We start from the raw sequence: 21,128 nt of genomic DNA, 5'->3' as shown, positions 1-21,128 counted from the left end.
TGGCAGATTTGTTTTTCATGCTTGCTGCCTTTCCTTTCTCCACTTCCTCTTCCCTTTCCCCTTCCCTTTCCTCTTCCCCTTCCCTTTCCCCTTCTCCTTCCCCTTCCCCTTCCCCCTCCTCTTCCCCTTCCCCTTCCCAATAGAGTCTACAGTGATATTGAACAAGGCAAAAACATAAAAATGATGCAGTAAATAAGGTTTTGCTGTTTGTTTTAACCCAAATAATTTCAGAGACCTGGTTTAAACTGCAGCTGGATCAACAGTGCTGAAGGGATGGCAGGGAACTTCGTGTGCTGCAGAAAAAATGTAGGATATAACTACTCCCAGGGGAGCCATTCAGACAAATGGTTTGCTGTGCCCATTCTGCCTGGGGAGAACAAACTTTAGGACAGATTCAGCTCAATGTGATTGTACAGCAGTTAGGACCTTGCTCAGTGCCAAAGTGTTGTGTGGTGGGGTTTTATTTCCCTGAGTTAATGTACATAAATGGTGTTTTAAAACTAGAGTCTGTAATCTGATTTTGACTTTGCAGAATCTAAATGAGGATAAGAAGAAATTATACAGGCGAAGTGGAAATCCGAGGAGTCACTTAAAGACCCAAGACAAGGTGTCATGAAAATTACTGTGAATTAGATAAATGCTCAATTTATTACTGGAAACACTTTTGTGCCTCCGCAAACAACAAAGTAGAAGGCAGGCTAGAAATCCTACCCTCTGAAGTCCACTCCTGTATAAAACAGCACAAACTTCACCTTTACAGGGTCTTCTGTAAACTAAAAATACGGAGCCCAGAGCACTTCACAGATCTGCAATAAAGTGAGCACCACCAGGTGCCTATGATGAATGAGAAGCTGAATGTATTTCTTGATATTTAGGTGTCAGAAATCAGGTAAAAGGTCCAATTTAAAAAGACAGTGCCATCATATCCTCTGCAGAACCTTTTTTCTTTTTTTCAAGCAACCACTGTTCAGAGAAATAAACGACTCCTCTCCCTGCCTTTTGTGTATATTTTGTTTTGAACCTTCTCCTTTAAAGATAGAGACATACAAGACCCAGTGCACTGAGGTCTAAACCAGTTAATTAACTTTTTTTAGGGCATTACAGAGTAGTTATTACTTAGAATTACAGAATCATTAAGGTTGGAAAGACCTCTAAGACCATCAAATCCAACCATTAACCTGCCATTGGCAGGTTCATAATGAGAACACATCCCCAGGTGCCACATCTAAACAATTTTTAAACATTTCCCAAGACAGTGATTCCACCACTGCCCCAGGACAGCCAGTTCCTGTGCCTGACCACCTTTTTGGAGAAGAATTTTTTCCTAATATACAGTCTAAACCCCACTTGTCTCAGCTTGATTTCTTTAGGGCTGACTCTCTGCTTCTAAGACAAGACTAGGATTCAACACACGTTTTCATCAGTCTGCCAGAAAAAAGCTGAACATCAGAAAGGTGGCTTGATAAACTATCAGTCTTTATCTCACAGCCTACAGTTTTGAAAGTCAGTAATGCAGACAGATGGTGGAAAAACAAGCCAAATTCCATGGGAAACTCAGAACTGACACAATTTTCACATCATTGTTAAGTTACCTCAGAAAGCAGAAGCAGTAAAACAGCTTAATATGCACAAAGCATTTGCTCAGTCTGCAAACAGCTCAAAGATTATAGTGGGTAACTCCACGGACCAAACAAACTCTCCAGGCAGATGTTGCAACATCCTACAGCAACAGGAGCATGATGCAGCAGAGCTTTTGGGTGGCTAAACTTATTTGATTAGAAACAGATACTACCCCTGGGTGGGATGTAGCTTAAGTTGGCATCGGGGGTTGGAAGGACCCAGCCCTTGTTGTGCCCAGCTCTCTACACTTTCCAATGGAGGGCAGGTCTCTTCTCCAGAAGCAGCTCAGAACAGCCTTCAGACTGCCTTTAAAATGGAGGAAATGTTAAAATGCCTCAAAATGGGGGTGAAACGAGTGCTTTAGACACTTGCCTCTATCAGAAAGGCAGGACTGATATCCTCTCTTCTCAAGGAAGGTTTCAGCTCAGTGCTGGGTCAGTGCTTGGATTCGATGATCTGGGAGTTCTTTCCCAACCTCAATGAGTGAACAATGGGGATTGAGGAGCACATACATCCCTGGAGCTCCCCAGTCCATTCCTCCCATCCCAGACTGCACACTTGGCTCTCATGGAAGGAAGCAAATGCTGCTGCCAAGCACCTGCCAAAGCAGAACCAGCAGCAGCAGCAGCAGGAGGGAGCCTGGGTGAGAAACAGCCCTGCCTACACATCACTGGGGTTTCCATCAAATCCTACTCACTGCCCTCAAAGCCCTGCGCTGAGCCATGCGCTGCGCATTTCTTTTCAGCTCCACCCCCCACTCCTTGCTGTACCGAACTCCTTAATTTAATTTTTCTTTTCTTTTTGTCTTTCCTGCCTCCCAAGCCTGCTGCCTCCCCTGTCAAAGCCTCGTCTTGCCTTCAGTCCCTGATCCAATTTGCTCCCGTGGCACACCTGGGTCCCACGTGCCGGGCTGGTGACTCCTGCGATGCTCCGATATCCCGCTCAATTGCCTCAATTATCTCCCACTGTACACCTGGGTATGGCATTAATGTGACATCTGCACAGCTCAGGGAATGTGTGCTCCATTATGGAGCTTTTCCATCACTTCTAGGAGAGAAAGGTTACTGTGCCCTTAACTGTATCACTGCCTTAGCCGGAGGAATCATTTTCTGCCTCCTTGTCTCACCTGCAGCCGTTCAAGCTTCTCTGCAGATGTTGAAACTTGGGAAAAATGGGTTCTCTCAGAGGGAGAGACCATCAAGGCTGTAGAAATAGTAATTTATTGGAAAGCTTGAAACCTGAATCACAAAGTTGCACAAGGCTGTTATAACTGCTGTGCCTTGATTGAACTTTGTGTAATCCCAGCCAAGTGCAGTTCTTGGCCCCGTTTGAGCTGTCTGTGAAGCTGAGGAGCTCCTCAGGCTGCAGAGCAGGACTTTAAAGCCTTCATCAGGCTCAGACTGCTCAAGTTGCTTGCAATAAAATGTAGACAAGGATTATCTTGGAGAGGATATGTCCAGACTTTATCATGGATATTTTCCATTGCATCCATGAAACTGCTGCCCAAATGTGCCCGGTCTTCAACGGGAGACTGAAGGACAGTGGGAAGGGCATACACGGAAGGTGAAACTACAGACAATGTGGATTGTTTTAAATTTAATATTAACAACAATAAAGTGTCTAAAAAAGTAGTTTGTTTAGTACAGATGATGAGAAGTGAGGGCTAGTCCTTTCCAAAGGTGATGGTTGTGCCCCTGGATCCAAGGTGATAAAACAGCATTTTTCATTAAGATACCATGTTGGGTTCAGAGATTTTTTTTTTAATGTAAAATCCAAGCTCCTAATATCCCTTATTCTAGGGATTGGTAGAGGAGAAATTAGCTAGCATAATTTTATCTGACAGACATCAAAGTTAAGGTGAACATTTTCAGTGCCAGAAGGTTTAGGTTATCACTTTTCACCCATCTGAGCTTCCTCACAATATAACTGCTGAAGCTGCCAGCTGGTTTCAACTATATCTGGTGGACTGGGAGGTCACAAAGAGATTTAATGAATGTATGTTTCATGGAAATGAATCTTTAATCAAGAAGGGACACCATATTAATTTCCCTGCTGATTAAAACAGCTGCAGTGTGAGAGCAAGAGTCTTTAAACAGAAAAGGTGTACCAGAAATTTTTATAATCCCCCTAGCTTTAGGAGACAAAAACCCCAAACCAAAACAAGAAATAGTGTCACCATTTGCACTTTGGCAGGCACAAGAAAATTGAGCTGAGTGACCACCCTATAGCAGACCAGTCTCTTCCATTCTTCAACACTTCCAGTGTTTAAAGAATCAGTTAGTTGTCCCAGTGCATTATTTTGTCCAAGCGATGCCCCCTTGGATTCAATCTGCATCTAGAAGGAAGCAAAGTCAACACCGTCTTTTTTCTCCTTTTGTAACTGATTGTGATTTTGCTTACTTGCATGTGCATGTCTCCTAGAAGACAGCTTCAGTTCACCTAATTCAAACTCCACAGTAGTCTCCAATAACTTTGCTGGTGTGCCTGAGGCAAATAAAGAAGCCTGATAACTTTTAATGGCTATTAAACCCGTTGTTTCCAAGAATTTTAATCCTTCTCATTAAATGTCTGTCTGACATTCATTTATCCCACTAGATTATCTGATTATTAAAAAAATAGACATCAAGATGAATGGGCACTGATCTTCTAAATCACCCTCATCCCACAATTAAATTTTTCCAAAGCATTTCAGCCCTTCACAGAAAGTCCTTAGAAGATAATGGGATCATGGAGAAAGAACTGGACTGATTCTGGAAGCTCAGCTGCCTTTCCAAAATATAGAGATAGTCCCTAAGGGCTGGGAAAGACGGAACTCTGGGGTCTCTGTTTCCTTCCATAGTACTGATCAGCAGGTGCGTGCATTCCTCAACATGTAGGGAGCTTTCTTCACTCATATCACAGTTTCTGGGGGCTCTAAGCAGTGAACAGAAATTGATTTATCTTCATTTAAGTGTTAACAAGGCATGTCTTCCTCTGAACTGGAAGTACTTTAAATTCGTCACTTCTCTCATGTAGGTTACGGACGGGTTCGGTCGGGACAGAGACGGATGGAGAGATCTCTATAGGCAGGTCTTGGTACACAGTCGGTTTATTGTAAAGGGCGTGGGTATAGGGGCACTGCTCAGAGCTGCTAGACTCAGCTCTGAGCAGGCCCAAGAGAGTAAGCAGGTGAGAGAGAGAGAGAGGGTGTAAGAGCAAGAGTGGAAGTAAGTAGAAGTGGAAGAGAGGAATAGAGAAGAAGAGAGAGAATCAGAATGTCTGAAGTCCTGGTTACAATACAATAAATCATCTTCTGTACTGAATATTCTAATTGTCACTAACCAATCTAATACAAGATACAAATCCTATAGCATTTACATACAGCCTATAAGAGTCCTTATATTACCATAGAGTGTTACATCTTAACTTCTAAAAACTACTCTTTGGACCCCTTCTGCTGAGCTAGTAGGGTCTGCTCTGACCCTTGGACCTGTTTGCAAGCAGAGGGTATTGTTCCATCAAGGGGGGATTATCTTCAGTGGCCATACCATTGTTTTCTAGTTGTTCAGTAACTAAGACTTGGTATTTCAAAAGTGGCTTTCATTTCGATGTTGCCTGTAGTTTTCATATTCCCAAAATCTTTTGTCAGGCAATCATATTTCCAAGGTTTTCCTGTTCCATCTTCCCCAACACTCTCAGTTAAACTTTTTTCATCCAATTTCTTCATTCAGGATAACCCTGTATTTGTCACTGTGTTTCATGTTAATTTGTATGATTTCATTGCACACAATCTCACAGTTTAACACTGAGGCAAGAACGAGCCATGGGACAATAGAAAGAAAAGGCTGTTCTAATATGGGTTTGCTGCTAGAGAAAATCTCCTGTGGAAACGCACTATGAGTAACATCTGAAAGAGGTATTCTGAGCCACAGCACAGGTGTCCTCTCCTCATCCTTTAGGAAGAAACAAAATTAAAGAAGCCCTTTTTCTAAGGGACCTGTGCTGAGCCAGTAAATCGTTCCCCATGGAAGCAGCACATCATTTTTCATGTCTCTTGGACTGTGTGATCTTCAGGCAGTAATTCCCTTTTGATTGGGGTCTTTTTTACATACTGAGAGACCACAGCACATGATTAAAGTGGAATCCCAAAATGAGCTCTACTGCCTTCAGGGGAAAACTATTTCTTCCAGAGCAGCCTCTCATGTCCTGCTGTGTCACTCTGGGTCTTTTCCTGTGGCAGATATAATTTCCATATACTATAGCTAATTTCAGCTAATCAAACAGCTCCACCAGTTGAAAACATTGAGCTGAAAACAAACCTTAACAAAATATGTATGTACAAATGTATCTGTAGTTTTGGCTTCTTTTGGAAAAGAGAGAAAACCCCAATACCCTCAGTTCCGTTTGACAGCAGGGCCAGGGTTTGCTTTCATAGCAAGTCCCTCTGTGGAAAAGTGATTAAAGAGAACAAAATCACCATGTGCTGAGTTTTAGAAAAGTCTATCCAAATCATCTGAGAGGCAATTGACTCACTGGAGTATAGGTTTGGCTTGACTGCTATGGACTAAAAGTGGTTTTACAAAGCTCTTTGTGTTCATCAACACTATCGATAACATCTTGCATGGTGCTTTGTCGGCAAGGTACAATGTGAGCTCACACAGACTGAATAATTAACAGCCAATGGGCTAAGAATAGTGGATATAGAAGCAGTTTCCAAGAGGGATTTTTTCGTTTTTTTCTCACTTGAATTTTCAGAAGAGTATTTAAATAGTCAGGGACAGGAGGGATTATATCCTAGAGGTAATTAATATCAATCAGTCATCAAAACTAGCTGCTTTTGTGAGCTCTAATGAACGAGGAGTCCAACAGCTTGGGGGATTATGCCACACAGAGAGGTTCTGGCCACATCCTTGCTCTAGTCCCCGGAGTATGGTGGGACTTTCAGTCAGTAGACAGATTTCTGAGGGAAATCACAAAACAGCCCATGGAAAGAAGCAGTACTCAGGGAAATGATGTCAGCTTCTCGTTTGCAGCCTGGAGCCCAGGAAGGGCATAGGCTTTGGCTCTTCTTCTTCTGGAGAACATTCAGCAGTAGCTGACAACTGTTGTAATGTGGCTGGTGAAAATTTGCATGACGTCTGAGTCTCCTGAAGGGCACTTTCTTTCATATTTCTTCAGAGCAAACCCATCAGATTGAGGCTGCCACAAACTGAGAGGCTTACCTGCTCTCAGAGTCCTGATTTAAGTGCTGGTGGTTTTTAAACCCAGCAGAACAGGCATATCACACTCAACCTGAGGCACAAACTTTAAGGTCAAAGAGAGTGACTGAGAGATTAGTCAAAGTGATCTGACTTAGGGGGTGGAGTCAGCACCACACTCAAATTCTGCATAAAAGCCATTTTGAGCACTTGGGTTCCTCCTTTTACTTTCCCTACAGTCGCAGCATTTAAATAAAGGCAACTTTTATCCTGCTTCCAGAACAGTTACATGTTTCTTTAGTGTACAATGCTTTAAATGTTCTTTAATTATCATCACACATAATTGAAGAATATTATTAAAGCAATCAAACTGCAGACAAAGGGACTTAGAACAGTTACAGCTGTGTTCAACCCTTCAGTCAGAACAGCATCAAGACACAGTGTATATCAGGCTCAGGTGCTGGCAACAGAAGTCAGTACTCACCCAGGGCAGATATGGGGAAAAAGAAAAAAAAAGGAAAAAAAGAAAACAAAACAAAAACCCCAAAACCCAAAGCTGGAATATTCTAAATGAAGTTAGAGGAAGGAAGAGATATGATATTCCATGGGATTCTTCCTACCCAAACAAAACTAACAGCCTTCCTGGGTTAGAAATCTGGAGTTACTCCTTTCTTACCATCTCATTTCAAAGACCTGGAGTGAAGGCAACAGGAAAAAAAGAAGGCAGCCTTTACCAATACTGAAGCATAATTGATCTGATTCCTAATCACTGCTTCACACGGACCAGCAGCACTTTAAAAACAAGATGTGTTTAATCACAATGTCCCACTGATATCAGTTCAAAGGCAGCTTCAGCTGCTCTCATCTTCAAGAGAAAACTTTCTTGCCCAGACTTCAATTAATCCCCACACTGTCCAGTTTCTCAACATTTTCAACCTTGTACAGAATCTTTGCACAAAATCCTGTCACATCCACTTATTCTTCTCTGTTTGAGCACATAGGTCTTGAGCAAAAAAGGAAGTACAAAAACTCTTACCCAGGCTTTTCCTTCCCTGCACGGCAAGCCAATGGTGTAGCTGCTTATTAACTTGCTTATTTGTCAATCAAAGCTAAAGACAACCCCCAGGGTTCAATCTCCTCAATTTTAATCCATTACAGAGATAGCTGGTCTTCTGCCTTATGCAAATCAAATTCTTCCCTATTTTGCCTAAAAATTAATTATGATAAAACATTTCTCCAGCATATGCTTCAGATTTTCTTAAAACTGTGAGATTTGTTTTTTTAAACAGGAAAGTCTTCAGTCTCCTAATATACTCTTGTGTTCTGTAAAAGTCACAGATTTCCTAATTCCCATTTGACATTAAGTCATTTAAGTAATTTTATTTATACATCTATACTTTAGAAGTGCACCAAGCCTCCGAAAAGCATATTAAATATTCACTTGCGCTTGAATAGTTTTCAATATGGAATTTACCACATTATATATTAAATATCAGTTTTTTAAAAAGCCTTGGAACTCATCAAAAGCAGATATGAGAATGGAACTTTCTTGCTGAACAAACCTGACCTCTATGCAAATAATTTTCTTCTTAAGGCATATTTTCTTCTTCTAAGACAAACACTGATTTATGTAATTTTTTCTTTTTTTTTTTTTTTTTAACAGAGCATTTACAATGAAATAGATCACAAAGTGCACATGCACTGTACTTCTAAAGATGGAACCAGCTATGCAAGGTCAGCTGTATCATGTCATGTCCTCAACTGTGACAAGTAGCAAAAGTCAAAAGAAGAGTGAGACTGTGTTGGTAAGAATATATGAATATTTCCCTATTTATTCTCTCAGTTTCCAATGACTTGTAGTTTCAGTAAATCCACGAATAGTGGGTAATACTGTACTTAACTGACCTTGATAAATGTTTCTTCCATGCATTTATCTAATTGCTATTTAGCATCCACAAACACTATGATAAAGAGCTCCATAGTTCAATTATGCACTGTGTAAAAAGCTCTTTCTTTTATTTGTTTCCAACCTTTGTCTTGTTAGTTTCCTTTTGATACCATCTGTTCACTAAGAAAGAGAAAAATACAGTAATTTCTTCTTCACCGCTTTTTTCCCTTACAACTCAGGATTTTCAGAATAGCTTAGGATAGAAGGACCCTCTCAAGACCACCTGGTCCAACTCTTCTGCTCAAACAGGGCCACTTGGAGCAGGTGCTGTCCAGTTGGGTTTTGTGCATCTCCATTGACGAGATTTCAACGCTTCTCTGGGCAACCTGTCCCCAAATCTGAACACTTCCACACCTCTTGTCCTGCCACTGGGCACTATGGAGAACAGTCTGACCCTACTCTTCACTTCTTCCCACTGGCTGTGGATAAGATACCCCTAAGCCTTCTCTTCTCCAGGCTCAGCAGCCCCACCTCTCTCAGCCTCTCCTTACTAAGTAAAAATCCTTCCTCAGCAAGGTTTTATCTTTCTTGTAATGTACCCATTCCACCCAGAAGTGGACATGGGACTGCAGATTTCAAAGAACTCTTTCATGTCCTTCTTCATTCATTACTTTCCTAGACTGAAGCTCCCTGGTCCAGCTATTGGTCCTATGTTAGGAGGCATTTTCTTCCCCTGCTTATGCTTTTTACTTGTCTTCCCATTCTCTAGGCCCAACCCATTTTGGAATCCATTTTGGAATGGGACAACCATAGCTTTGCTTGCACGGAATGTCTGGATGCACATGCACACATGCAGCAGCATGAGAATGTTTTCTGTACATTCTCTAATTCTAACAAATCCTAATGTTCAACTGCTCTTTGACTGCTACTGAGCATGAAAAGATTTTTCCTAAAAATATTCTGGGTATTAGAACTCTGAAATCTATTTCCTGAATAAGCATTTTAAGAGTTGGAGCTGTACAATGCCAGTTTTTCCTTATGATGATGGTGGTGCTCCACTGAGCAGACTTTCAAAACTTAAAGAGTGCTTATAAGAAAGATGGGGACAGACTTTTTAGTAGACCTCTAGCAACAGGAAAAAGCATAGTGCTTTTCATCTAAAAGAAGGTCACTTTAGACTAGATACTAGGAAAAATTTTTTTACAATGAGAATGGTGAAACACTGGCACAGGTTGCCCAGAGAAGCTGTGGCTGCCCCATCGCTGGAGTGTCCAAGGTCAGGTTGGACAGGACTCTGAGGAATCTGGTCTGGTGGAAGGTGTCCCTGCCCATGGCAGTGGGTTTGGAACTGGATGGTCTGTAAAGGTCCATCTAAATTCAAATTATTCCATCATTCCATCATTTTGTTACAGATAAACCTTGGATAACTGTTTGCAATCCAGCACACAGCTTCATGGGGTGGAGTCAGTCTAAGGAAGGCATTACTGCCTCCTTAACAATCACATTTTTCAGACTCAGCTCTTGGAAGTTTCTTTCCAGCTCCATCTTGTATAATGGTAAGGTCTCTGAATATATTGCCTGTTTTGTTCTCCACCAGAAGTCATTTGGCGCAGTGAAGCAAGCTGACTAAAAAGATTTTACTGTGTGCTTACACAGTTTGGTTTAAAACCAATAGTTGACAGCTCTTCTCACTGTGAATTAGAAAGCAAAACCTTACTTTTTTTCTTGTATTTTCAGGATGACCAAAGTAAAAATGTGCGAGTACACATTTTCTTCACAGGCTTTTATGCAGCTAACTAGTGTCCCTTCTAATTTTACAGTTAATTTCACTGTCAAGATCTAGCTATGTTATTTACAAATGCCTTGCCATTTGGGCTTGGATTGCTGGTTTCTTCCGTAAGAGTTTGTATTATAGGAACGCTCATTGATTCCAGACCTTTGGTAATAATCACTATGCAAATGTGGTGATATGATCCTTACTCAGAAGACCTTGCAGATTTAAAAGGTCAAGAGAAGAGAACACAGATGGATGCAGCGGATGAAATAAGAACCACTTGGATATCTGATACCTGATGCCAGGTGTACAGGATTTAAAGGAGGCTGGCAAAACTCTTCCTACATGTGAAATGGAAAACAGCTGGCATGATATCCATGGAGCACTGGGATGAAGTCTGTCCTTTATTGTGCCAGCAGGAATTCACCTTAATTATTTTAAATTCAAGTAAACCTCATTTCTTCAAAATTTTTTTATTTATTCAAATAAATACTAATAAGAAAAAGAATCCTCCTTCTCACCCTCAGTCATGCTGGATTTTACAGAATTAAACAAAATATGAAGGGAATAATAATAAAATTCTCAAGTGACTTTTGAGAACTGCAATATGAGTAGAAATTCATGTTTAACTTCACATAATTCATGCAAATCTCTACCTTAGGAAAGTTAATAATTTATGCCTCACTTGGCATCTTTCCACTACCAGGAACTGAACACATTTGCTATTTTAAGCTTCACAAAACACCTGAAAGCAGGTAAATAAGAGAGATCAGAGAAAGCACATCTGAAGCCTAGCTATCGTGGCAACTGGATATTATGGGAAGATTCAGAGCCCAAGCTGGGCACAACAGAACAGCTACTTGATTTCCTGGGGCCATGTAATTATCTCCTCTGTGATTTAAGCTTGGTTGATGTGCCCAGTTGTGTGAAATACGCTTGACTCTGCTCCAGCTTTGGAGAAGTTGGCATTTCTAGAATGTGGTGCTCTCTGCTGCAACATCATCCATTAATAAATTTAGAGAAAAGCAGTCTGTCTTCTTGGGACACCACCACCTCCTATGGTTCTGGGGCGGGGGGGGGGGGGGGGGACTGCTCATTATAGCTATCACAGAATCACAGAATGGTTTGGGTTGGAAGAGATCTTAAAGATCATCTCATTTCAACCCCCTGTCATGGGCAGGGACATCTTTCACTAGCCCAGGTTGCTCCAAGCCCCTTCCAGGGGCATTTGAGTGCAGGAGAAGTATCCCAGTGCTCAGTGATGGGGCTTATACTCCTTATACTTTATTGTATGTGAAGGTCTTAACTTCTGCTCTAAGTTAGGCCCATGGAAACAAAGACCTTTTGGGCTCATGGAAACGAATTTAACAAGCTGGATGAAAATGTGATAGGATTAACCCTTTCCCTGAACATTCCCATACCTGTGACTCCTCTTGGAAAGCAAGTGTGTGACTATAGAGTCAAAAAAATTAAAGCCTAAATGTGAGCTGGATGCACACCTAATCCACACCTCACAGTGAATTCCACTGCTCAGAGCCTGCATGCCCATGGCTATGACCTCCTCTTAGAGATGGAGATGGCCCAGTGCCTTGAACCTCTCTGCTGACAACTAGGAAGACCCAACTCCCTTAAAATTGTCCTAACTTCCCATGGCTGGGACATCCAGTTAGGGATGCCCTCTGTTCAGTCCTTGCAAGGAACATGCCAGTACTGGAAAAAAACTGCCACGTATATTTCAGTGTCAGAGAAATACCTACATCAAGTTCCCAGCATGGTCCACGGGAATCTATTCAGTATTGTCAGTGGAATTCAGTAATTTCAGAGTCAGCTTGTATTAAAGCAGGCACAGGGGCCTTGATCCAATTTGGCTAAAATGAAGCACACACTGCCATTTGAAATGCCCTGAGGTAGCCAAGACTGCCATGGCAGGGTGACAAAGACAACACGGAAAACATGGGTAATCCATGTTCCTGTAGAGCAATACCCAGAGTCCAGGAGGGATAGTAGTTAAATTGAGGACCTACCTTGAACAAACTTCCTGTAGAAATCCTCATCTGTGATCCAAATATAAAGCCAAGGTTGGTGATCCTTACCTGCTGGCCTGGCAAGGCAAGTGGGAAGGAAGAGATTCTTGAGTAGCTATCCAAGGGCAGTGAAGAACTGAACAGGATCCTGTAGATACTGAAACATACAGGATTAAAACATGCATGCAGCATTAATCTAGTATAATCAAAATACGGGTAACTGCCCCAAATCTGTGTCAATGTGGCAGCAACTGCAATGGTCCAATTCCTTCTTCATGCTCCCACATTACAATACATTGTGCAAACCGAATTCAAGAATTAACCAGGGACAGCATCTTCAGAGAGAGTCTAATCCAAGACTGACACTGCAGTCACAAAACCCAGGACAGCCGGTAACCTGACAACCATAGCTGTGCCCGCCTTTGCCCCAGCACCAACACCAGGGCTGAAAAATGGCAATAGCTACAACAGAACTCTGTATGAGTAAAAAAAAAAAACAACCTTTACTGAACAGAAGGCTCAACACTAAAAGGCTTGGGGAATATTAGTAGGTACATGACCAAGGATATAAACATGGGCAACCAAATAATGAAATATGGAGGAGCACATGCTAAATAAGCCTTTGGTATACACACATAATAGAGATGTAAGACTGAGCTGTAGGCATTCTGATTTATGCTGATTTCCAAGTTTTAAATGAGTTGTTCTTGCTCATTTATACGTCTCAAACTGTAAACGAGAAAATAATCCTTGGGACTCATAATTCTCAGTTGTTCTTGTACAGCCCCATTTGCATTCCATGAGATGATAAACTAGAAAAAAAAGATCATATAGCTTTTAGCTACCCTGTCTGGATCTCTTAATTGAATGAAATAATGTTACAACATATTAAATCAGGATCAGGTACACACTAAGCTGGACGACACAGATGCAGGAAACATGTACACTGATAAAAAGGCCTGCAACATGTCTTTTGGCTATTGCTTGCTGCAAAACTGCTGTATTTCAGTTCAGCTTTACTTGTGCATGTACAATGAACTGTAGGATTAATTAATGAAAGCACAGAAACATTTCATTTTTCCTGTTTTTACTAGAGCTTTATAAGACAAAAGAGTGGAGAGAACTGCCAGAACACAGTCTGACAGGAACAGAGGTTCCAGCAAATACATTTCTTCAGGCACCTTTGAGCTCTAAGGCATGGAATAAACACAAGCCAATGAACCAAGTCTGAACATGAAGTGCAATCAAAACACTGGTATTTGGCAAGTTATAATGGCTTCCCAGATCCATCTCAAATTAAAGCCCCAAGCTGTGGTACTTCTTGTGTGAGACAAGTTAAAAATGGGTTCTGCACCACTGAGTTTACAGAGCTGGGAGGGAAATCGAAGTTCAAGAAGCGAAAAATCTTCAAGGCCAATGGACAACATCCCATGATTGTAGCACAGAGCCCTCGGTTCTCATTTCAGAAGTAGCATCTGTCAAGTTAGAACAGGAGCTGAGACCTGTCATCTCCTTGTTTGCAGAGTAAGATGCCACACAGCACCTTGTTACTGGCATGCTGCAACTTGGAAAAGGTAAGTGCAATATTGCCCAATATCCTTGAAAAGATACCACCTACAGATTTTAGTAAATTTTGTGGATTAACTACACAAAACACCTCTGAACTATACAACCACATTTTTTTTCCACATTCAGGATTTCAACAAGTACAGGTCTTACAGGTCTCTGTAGCCAGGTGTCTGCCATGTAGTTTTCTTTTAAGACAACCTCATTCACCGTCCCAAGGTTTGTAGCTGCGCTCTCCCTTGGAAAAACAGAACCTTACCAGAGACCTCAGCTGAACCACTCCTTTAAGGATCGAGTTTCCTGCCATGCCAGCACAGTCCTCACCCCTGAGGTTGGTGAATGACTCAAACAACCATCATTGCATCAACCATCCCCCCTTCACCTCCCTAGGGTCAGAAAATTCATCTGAGTCTGTCACTGCAGGGATCAGGGCAGTTATCTACACAAGAATGGCTCCCAGCAGGGACAGACAAAGGGAGAAAAATTCCAAGTTTAATCTGAAATGGAAGCTGCCTACTTCAGGGAATACACTCTGCTACTAGACCAGCTGTGCTTTCATCAGAAATCTCTCACTTGTATGTCAGTTAATGAAAGTACAGCATTAGAAAAATAACAAGACAGCTGAATGCACTGAATGAGTACAACTGACATCACCAGATAAGGGAAAAAAGAAACAATCCAGTATTTACTGGAAAATAAAAGCTCTGTCACTGCCCTGAGGACACAGTGTCCCATCACAAGATGCTATGCTACCAGGTAGGCAAGATGCACAGCCATCCCTCTATACATGCACCCAGACATGGAACTTAGGTTACCCCACCTTAAGTTCAAAGGGAAGAAGTTTGTGGATGGTATGTTAAAAGCAGATTCCACCTAATTACTTCTCATCTTCTTAGCTAGAAAACTTTATGTATCTGTGCAAGAAAATAAACTTATTTAAAAAAATGTCATTTTTCTTTTGTAACATGAGTTTTTCAGTCAGATGAGAGACACATCAGCAAGAGATGTTACATTAGACCTGAGAGAGAAAACACTTTGGTTACAATTAACTTTATAATCTGACACCCAGAGAAGTAAGTCACACCAAAAGAAAGACTCAGGCAAATTATCTTCCCAGTTTAGAGACAAAGCAGTTTGTCTGGCACTGCAGGATGTGTATCTGTATGAAATACCTATTACATAATCCAATCAACATCTAAACACTCAGCAAGACAGGAAAGTGGAATTATCTGTCAGTCACTGTGGGGACTACAGGCTGGACCATGGAAGAAAGGATTCCAGAGCGACCCAGAGTGCCCACACTGGTTCAGCCACACCTTCACATCACTTTTCTTACACTGCAGGTTATATTATGTAAACTGCCACCTTCTGATCCCGCACCGCTGATGAACAGGGTAGGGAAAAATTTAGGACACTCTTCACCAAGGGAAGTAAATTCAAAGCGGTTAAATTTTGCACAGCTTCTAATTGCAGAGAAGTTTTATTTGGAATTTAAGTACCTCCCTAGGGTACAGCTTAATTCCCTCTGGAAAGAACTGTCCCACACACAGCTGAAGTGATTAATGCCTGTGTGTAGATGAACTATGAATTCTTCCCCAAGAAGTGTTCTCACTGTTTCAGGTTTGAACCTAGGCAGGTGAACCACTTCACTGTTAATACTCAGGAAGCAACTGGGATGGGGCATTTCATCCTCCAAAATGAAATTTCTTTCCCCCTGGCAGGGTCCAATCTAAATGACAGGACAGGAGGACACCAATATCACACTTCAAAGTTACACTACTACAAAGAATCATCACATTCACTGAAGAGGTTACAAAAATGTATTTTAACACAACCCACCTGCAATCTGTTTTCAATGACTCCCTTAAGACTCCTTAAATGTAGACGCTTCAGATACTTCATAATAACCACAGTATTTTACCATCTGCTGATGATACCAGGTCTTGTGAGTAAAACCTCTCCTGACTACAAAAGGCAGGCCATTTAGACTACCTCTCTTCTGCTATCCCCACTCTTCAAGGAGGTGTTAAGATTCCCATTCACTGTTCCTCCTTCCCTTTTCCGAAGTCATTATTCCTGTAAAGCCTTGCAAAAGCACTTTTTATTTTAAATTGCACACAGCAACAACAAAACCAGGTAACTGTATATATGACCAGGCATGCTTCTTGCCAAAAGGATAGAGGCCTTTTGCATTGAAAGCACAGAGCACATTAACTTCTGTCTCATTCCCCTAGCCTACCTTCCCCCAAAATACTACTCTGGCAATTATTGTTTCTTCACCCCCAAAAGAAAAGCCTACTGTGGCACTTTCTGTTCCTGATGCACTGGTAGTTGAAAACAAGCAATGACAGTAGGGAAGGAAAAATGAAATTATTTCATTTGCTTCTCCCACCCTCAATCCCAAAGAACCACTAGAGAGTCTGTAAGAAAATCAAATCAGGATGACACCAAGACAAATACTGAAAGGCAAATAAAGCACCCACAAGATAGTTTTATTGTACTTTTTATTTCTAGCTATATAAAATACAACTGCTGGTCAAAATAAGCCCACGGCAAAATTACTGACTGTTCTACTTCTTTTGGTCTGTAATGCTTCCTGGAAAGAATTAATAACTTGTGACAAGTTACTCTGTGGCACAACTGGCACAGCCTGGTTTCCTACCACACACTGCACCACGCGTGGATACAAGTGATGGAGCTCACCAAGCTCACCACCTCGCTCCATGCAGAGCTGCGTGTGTGTGCTTACCCCCTGCTTATGCACTTACCCAAACAGAACTGCAGGGCAAAACTCCTGTCTGACATTCCCGTGGGGACCTTCAGGGGCTCTACCTTTGTGAAACATACAAGAATTTAATCTTTAAGAACTGTAGTCCTAAAGACAGAATTTTCAGTAGCTATTCAAGGGACTCAGAATTTATTAGAGACAACAGACACATAATACACTCATGGTATTATAGTCATATCAAGCCATGATAGATAACCTATCACACATTTTAACTCCAGTAAATCAACGATTTAGATAACATACCTGTCATAGGTTAGCAAGCATAGTCCCGGAAGGGACGTCCTTGCTAAGGGGTGCTTACAGTTTCCTCTGGGAACTGAAGGAACCTATCAGCTGGCCAGTTTGAATATGGACAATTCTCTAAGCCACTTAAAGTTGTGATCACCTCTGTGATCCACATTTAAGAATAGGCAAACTCCCCCTCCAAGCTCTCTCTCGTTTCCGGTGCTGGGACAGGTGGCTGCGGGCCCCGTGTGGGGGCCAGCGGGCCCGGCCAGGCCCTGCTTGGGCCAGGCCGGGCCGGGCCACGGCCATCCTGGAGCCATGGACCTGTTCCAGCCATGGAACCCCCCCCCCACTGCCTTGCCGTGGGCAGTCGGAGCGGCTTGGCTCTCCCCCCTCTCCACTGCGATAAGAAAATTCAACATTTCAGCTGCAAAGCTGCAAGGCCGAGGTGAGATTAACCCTTTTATTGCTGTGAAGAGCTGAAAACCTGAGGGAAGAGAGAGAGGAGATGCTTAAAGCTGAAATTCTGTTGTGAAGCTATGATATATCAGAGTATCCTGTTGTAATTTCATGAAGATATGGGGGGTGGAGTGTTCAACTCGTGAGCAAAAGCACCTGCGCTGAGATAGGCAGATGCTGACGCAGCTGTAATTTCATGAGAAGTTTGGACAGGGAGAGATAAACCAGATGAGGACTTTTGCTCCAAACGGGAAAGGAGAAAACCTCAGTCCGTAGAGATGAACCAGATGAGGACTTTTGCTCCAAATGGGAAAGGAGAAAACCTCAGTTCCTAGAGATGCTCCCAGAGATAGTCCTAATGATGAAGATGATGAAGACCCTTTGCTCCCAGGGAAGGAGAAGGGCCTCTGCTTTTGTTTCTGAACGGCTCAACCTTAAAATTGTACCCCAAAAAACTTCAAGAGTGGACCCTCGAAAGCAGTTGCGGGAAAAGCTGCAAGTCGGGGGAAAGGACTCACACGCAGGCAGAGAGACTCCTCTTCCTGAATGGACTGAACAATATTTGGAAGTGGGCGGCTGTCTCGTTGTGATAATGTTTTCATAGCATGAGCAAGAAGAGACTTCTCTTTCTAAATGGACTGAACAAGGTTATTATGAAAGTAGTAAACAGACTGAACATGTTAAGGGTTGTCTTTTCACATTGTCAGTGGGAGAAGGGAGGAAGGTGGGGGGAGGAGGAGAGTTCTGAAGGTGGTATGATTTTTTTTCCTTCTTTTAGGTCTGTTAATAAACTTCTTTATATTCTTTCAAGTTTAGTGCCTGTTTTGCATTTCTCCTAATTCTTATCTCACAGCAGATAAACAGTAATGAGTATTTTGGACCAAACCACTACAATACCAAAAAAAGAAAACCTTTCATTTCAAACAAAGTAACTTTTTCCCCCTCAGTACCCCAGCTTGTTTTTTCTTAACTGTCTGTTTACTTTAAATAAATGATGCCACATGAAGTGCTAAGAGCCATCAGATTTTACAAAATAAAGTCAGAACTTTGTATAAGACTATTAAAAAAAATAAACCTATTTATGTTTTTAAATTTTCCACAATACTTGGTATTTAGAAGAAAAGGCTTTTAAGTATAAATTTACTTACATCTAGTATGTTGTAGCAGCCTCAGTACTGTCCTGTTCTTCATTCTCTAAGGGTTTGTAAGAGCTAGGAACAGAATACGCACATCAGCCTTAAAACAGCCACTAGCTGGATGAGAGACACATCCAGTTAGTTTGTCAGGGCTCACTGTTTTAAAAAATTCTTTGGAAAATACACTGCAAATATATGCAGTAGGTCACTCAACATGCAGCAACACGGATGAACACACCAGTTGGACTGTTTTCCCCTGATTAGGCAAGCTTTTCTGTTTCTGTGCCTGATATTCTCCATTTAAAATGTGGACAGTGAACTACAGTGAAGTCAGGCTCTTCCTAAGCCTTACCTACTGTAATCACATTCCACTTGGGTTCACATGCATGTACTCACTTAAGAGTACAGTTAAAATAGACTTTTGCGTAGTCCAGCATATGAACAGGTTAATTTTAAAACACAAGACATAGTGAATAACCATGCATTAATTCATAATATGTATATAAAGATCAATATTTAACAGTTTATAAACATCTCTGCAAAGTGAAATGTGCTGTAGGATCAAGTTGATGACGCCTTTTGGGTTTTAATAAGGAGACAACCTTGGCCTGTCTGGTCAACTGGCACACAGTGAGTCATGCCCATATCCTTCATAATTAGACTTGAGCAGGAGGAACAGGAAGTTTTCTTCAAAAGAAACAGAGGAAAAATTCTACAACATATACAGTTGAAAGGGCTGCAGGATTGGAAACAAGAACTCAAGTCACATAAAGTGTGGCTGCTTCCTAAAGATCAGAAGTTGTCTGAGCACGTAGGATGCACATTTGAAAGATATTAAAAAAAGGAAAAAGACCTTTTTTTTTTTTTCAGAATTGTCTCTGACCGTCTGAGAAGTCCACGCTCTCAGAATTTTACTTGGAAGATACCACAAAGTACCCTATGTGGAACAAATTCATGCAAAAAAGAGGTAGTGAAGAAATATGTAAGTCTGACAGAAAAAAACCCCAACAAATCACAGGAAAATGGTAATTACTACTTCTCCAAAGAAGAGTGAGCTAAAGGTAAGACGGGTGCTACTGTGACTCCTCTGTGGCATTGTGTGTTTCCAGATAACATGAGCCCTAAGCAAGTAGGGTAATGCAGTTCTTAAATCACCAATACAGGGGAAAAAAGGGGCAAAAGCACAAAGCAAGATTGACTCACAAATACCAGTCAGATTCACATTTAAATCAGTCCCTCTTATCTTTATATTTGCGAAGGATTTCTTTCTGACTTAAAATGTTATTTAAAAAAATACAGGAGTATTAGAGCGCCCTTTGAAGAGAGCCACACATTTATGAAGAGCTAATTACATTGCTGATCATACAAACTAGATTCATTATGAACTCAACATGTGGCACAAAAGTCATTTCATGAGAGGCCTTATTCTAGCATCAAGTGAACTGAGAAGTGAAAATCCTTGCAAAAGCCAGCAACTATAAATATAATCCTCTAGTGTGCCTTGTCTCAGCAGGTAAGATTAAAAAGACAAAACAGAACACCTCAATTCTGCAACAACAAAGGTTTTATTAAGATAAAGAATTTATAATCACTGTACAGAAAACATTTAGAGTTATAGCGTGAAATACTGAACTGCTCACTGTGCATTCCTGTTGCTGAGCCTGTTAGTGATCATTTAATTGGCTGCCTACAGCTGGGGTAACTTATCAGCACTTAAAAACACTTTAGTAAGCAGGCAAAAAATGATTGTCCGTTCTGAATGATAACATTGCCCAAGGCAGGAAATAAAGGATCATATGAATTACATTTAAAACTTACTCAAGGAACAAAGTGGGTGGGGAGGGAGGAGAGGGGATTGCCATAGTTTTGTGAGGGGTTCTTCTGCACCGAGGAATTGTAGCTTCCCTGCTTCAGCTTTGTATCTACTTCTATTTTTAAATAAGAAAATATATTAACACGTACAAGAATTCACCATTAAATCCAACCTCTTCCAGTTATCTTTGGCTTGAGAGGAAGTTTCTTACTTCAACCTTTGAGGCTCCCAACGATGGTACAAACAATCATCTTCCTTTAAAAACTGGTTGGTTTTAAACCTTTAATGAACAGAGACTCAAAAAGCTTCTCTACCTTCTGAGTTCTCAGTTCTTCATGCTAATAAATCTGCAGTTTTTTCCTTCCAAAACTGTTTGGTGAAGACCACAAGGGCTTGAGAAATTTGCTGTCTTGAGCAGTTGCTTGTTTCCACCATAAGCAGGCAAAAAGCTTATTTTCTCCAATACTAAAAGAAAAGAAAAAAACACACAGCACAGAGATTACTCAATCTGGTTTACTCTCCAAGAACAAATGTTATGCTCAAATTGAACTCTGTTTAAAAACATGGCAAAATGCCTAAAGATAGATCATTTTCACAACCTTTCATGGGAAAAAGCAGCATGGAAAGCAACTCTGTATGCCCCTTCACAAATTATTTC

General features: G+C 41.3%; 1 protein-coding gene across 3 annotated transcripts in view; it reads right to left on the bottom strand.

Annotated features, from left to right (window-relative positions):
- Nucleotides 1-20,203: 20,203 nt before the first annotated feature.
- Nucleotides 20,204-21,128, bottom strand: part of PIK3C3 (phosphatidylinositol 3-kinase catalytic subunit type 3) — a 67,019-nt gene continuing 66,094 nt past the window's right edge. For all 3 annotated transcript variants that reach the window (XM_042028764.1, XM_042028767.1, XM_042028765.1), the window contains one exon: nt 20,204-20,935. In XM_042028764.1, the coding sequence (XP_041884698.1) occupies nt 20,921-20,935 (15 nt within the window). In that variant the 3' untranslated portion in view covers nt 20,204-20,920. The remainder of the gene's footprint in view (nt 20,936-21,128) is intronic.

Source organism: Corvus kubaryi, unplaced genomic scaffold (genome assembly GCF_017639235.1).
Source record: "Corvus kubaryi isolate FWS band 111438036 unplaced genomic scaffold, C.kubaryi_AGA036_p1.0 37308, whole genome shotgun sequence".
Taxonomy (NCBI): domain Eukaryota; kingdom Metazoa; phylum Chordata; class Aves; order Passeriformes; family Corvidae; genus Corvus; species Corvus kubaryi.
This window is presented reverse-complemented; position numbering and strand designations above follow the sequence as displayed.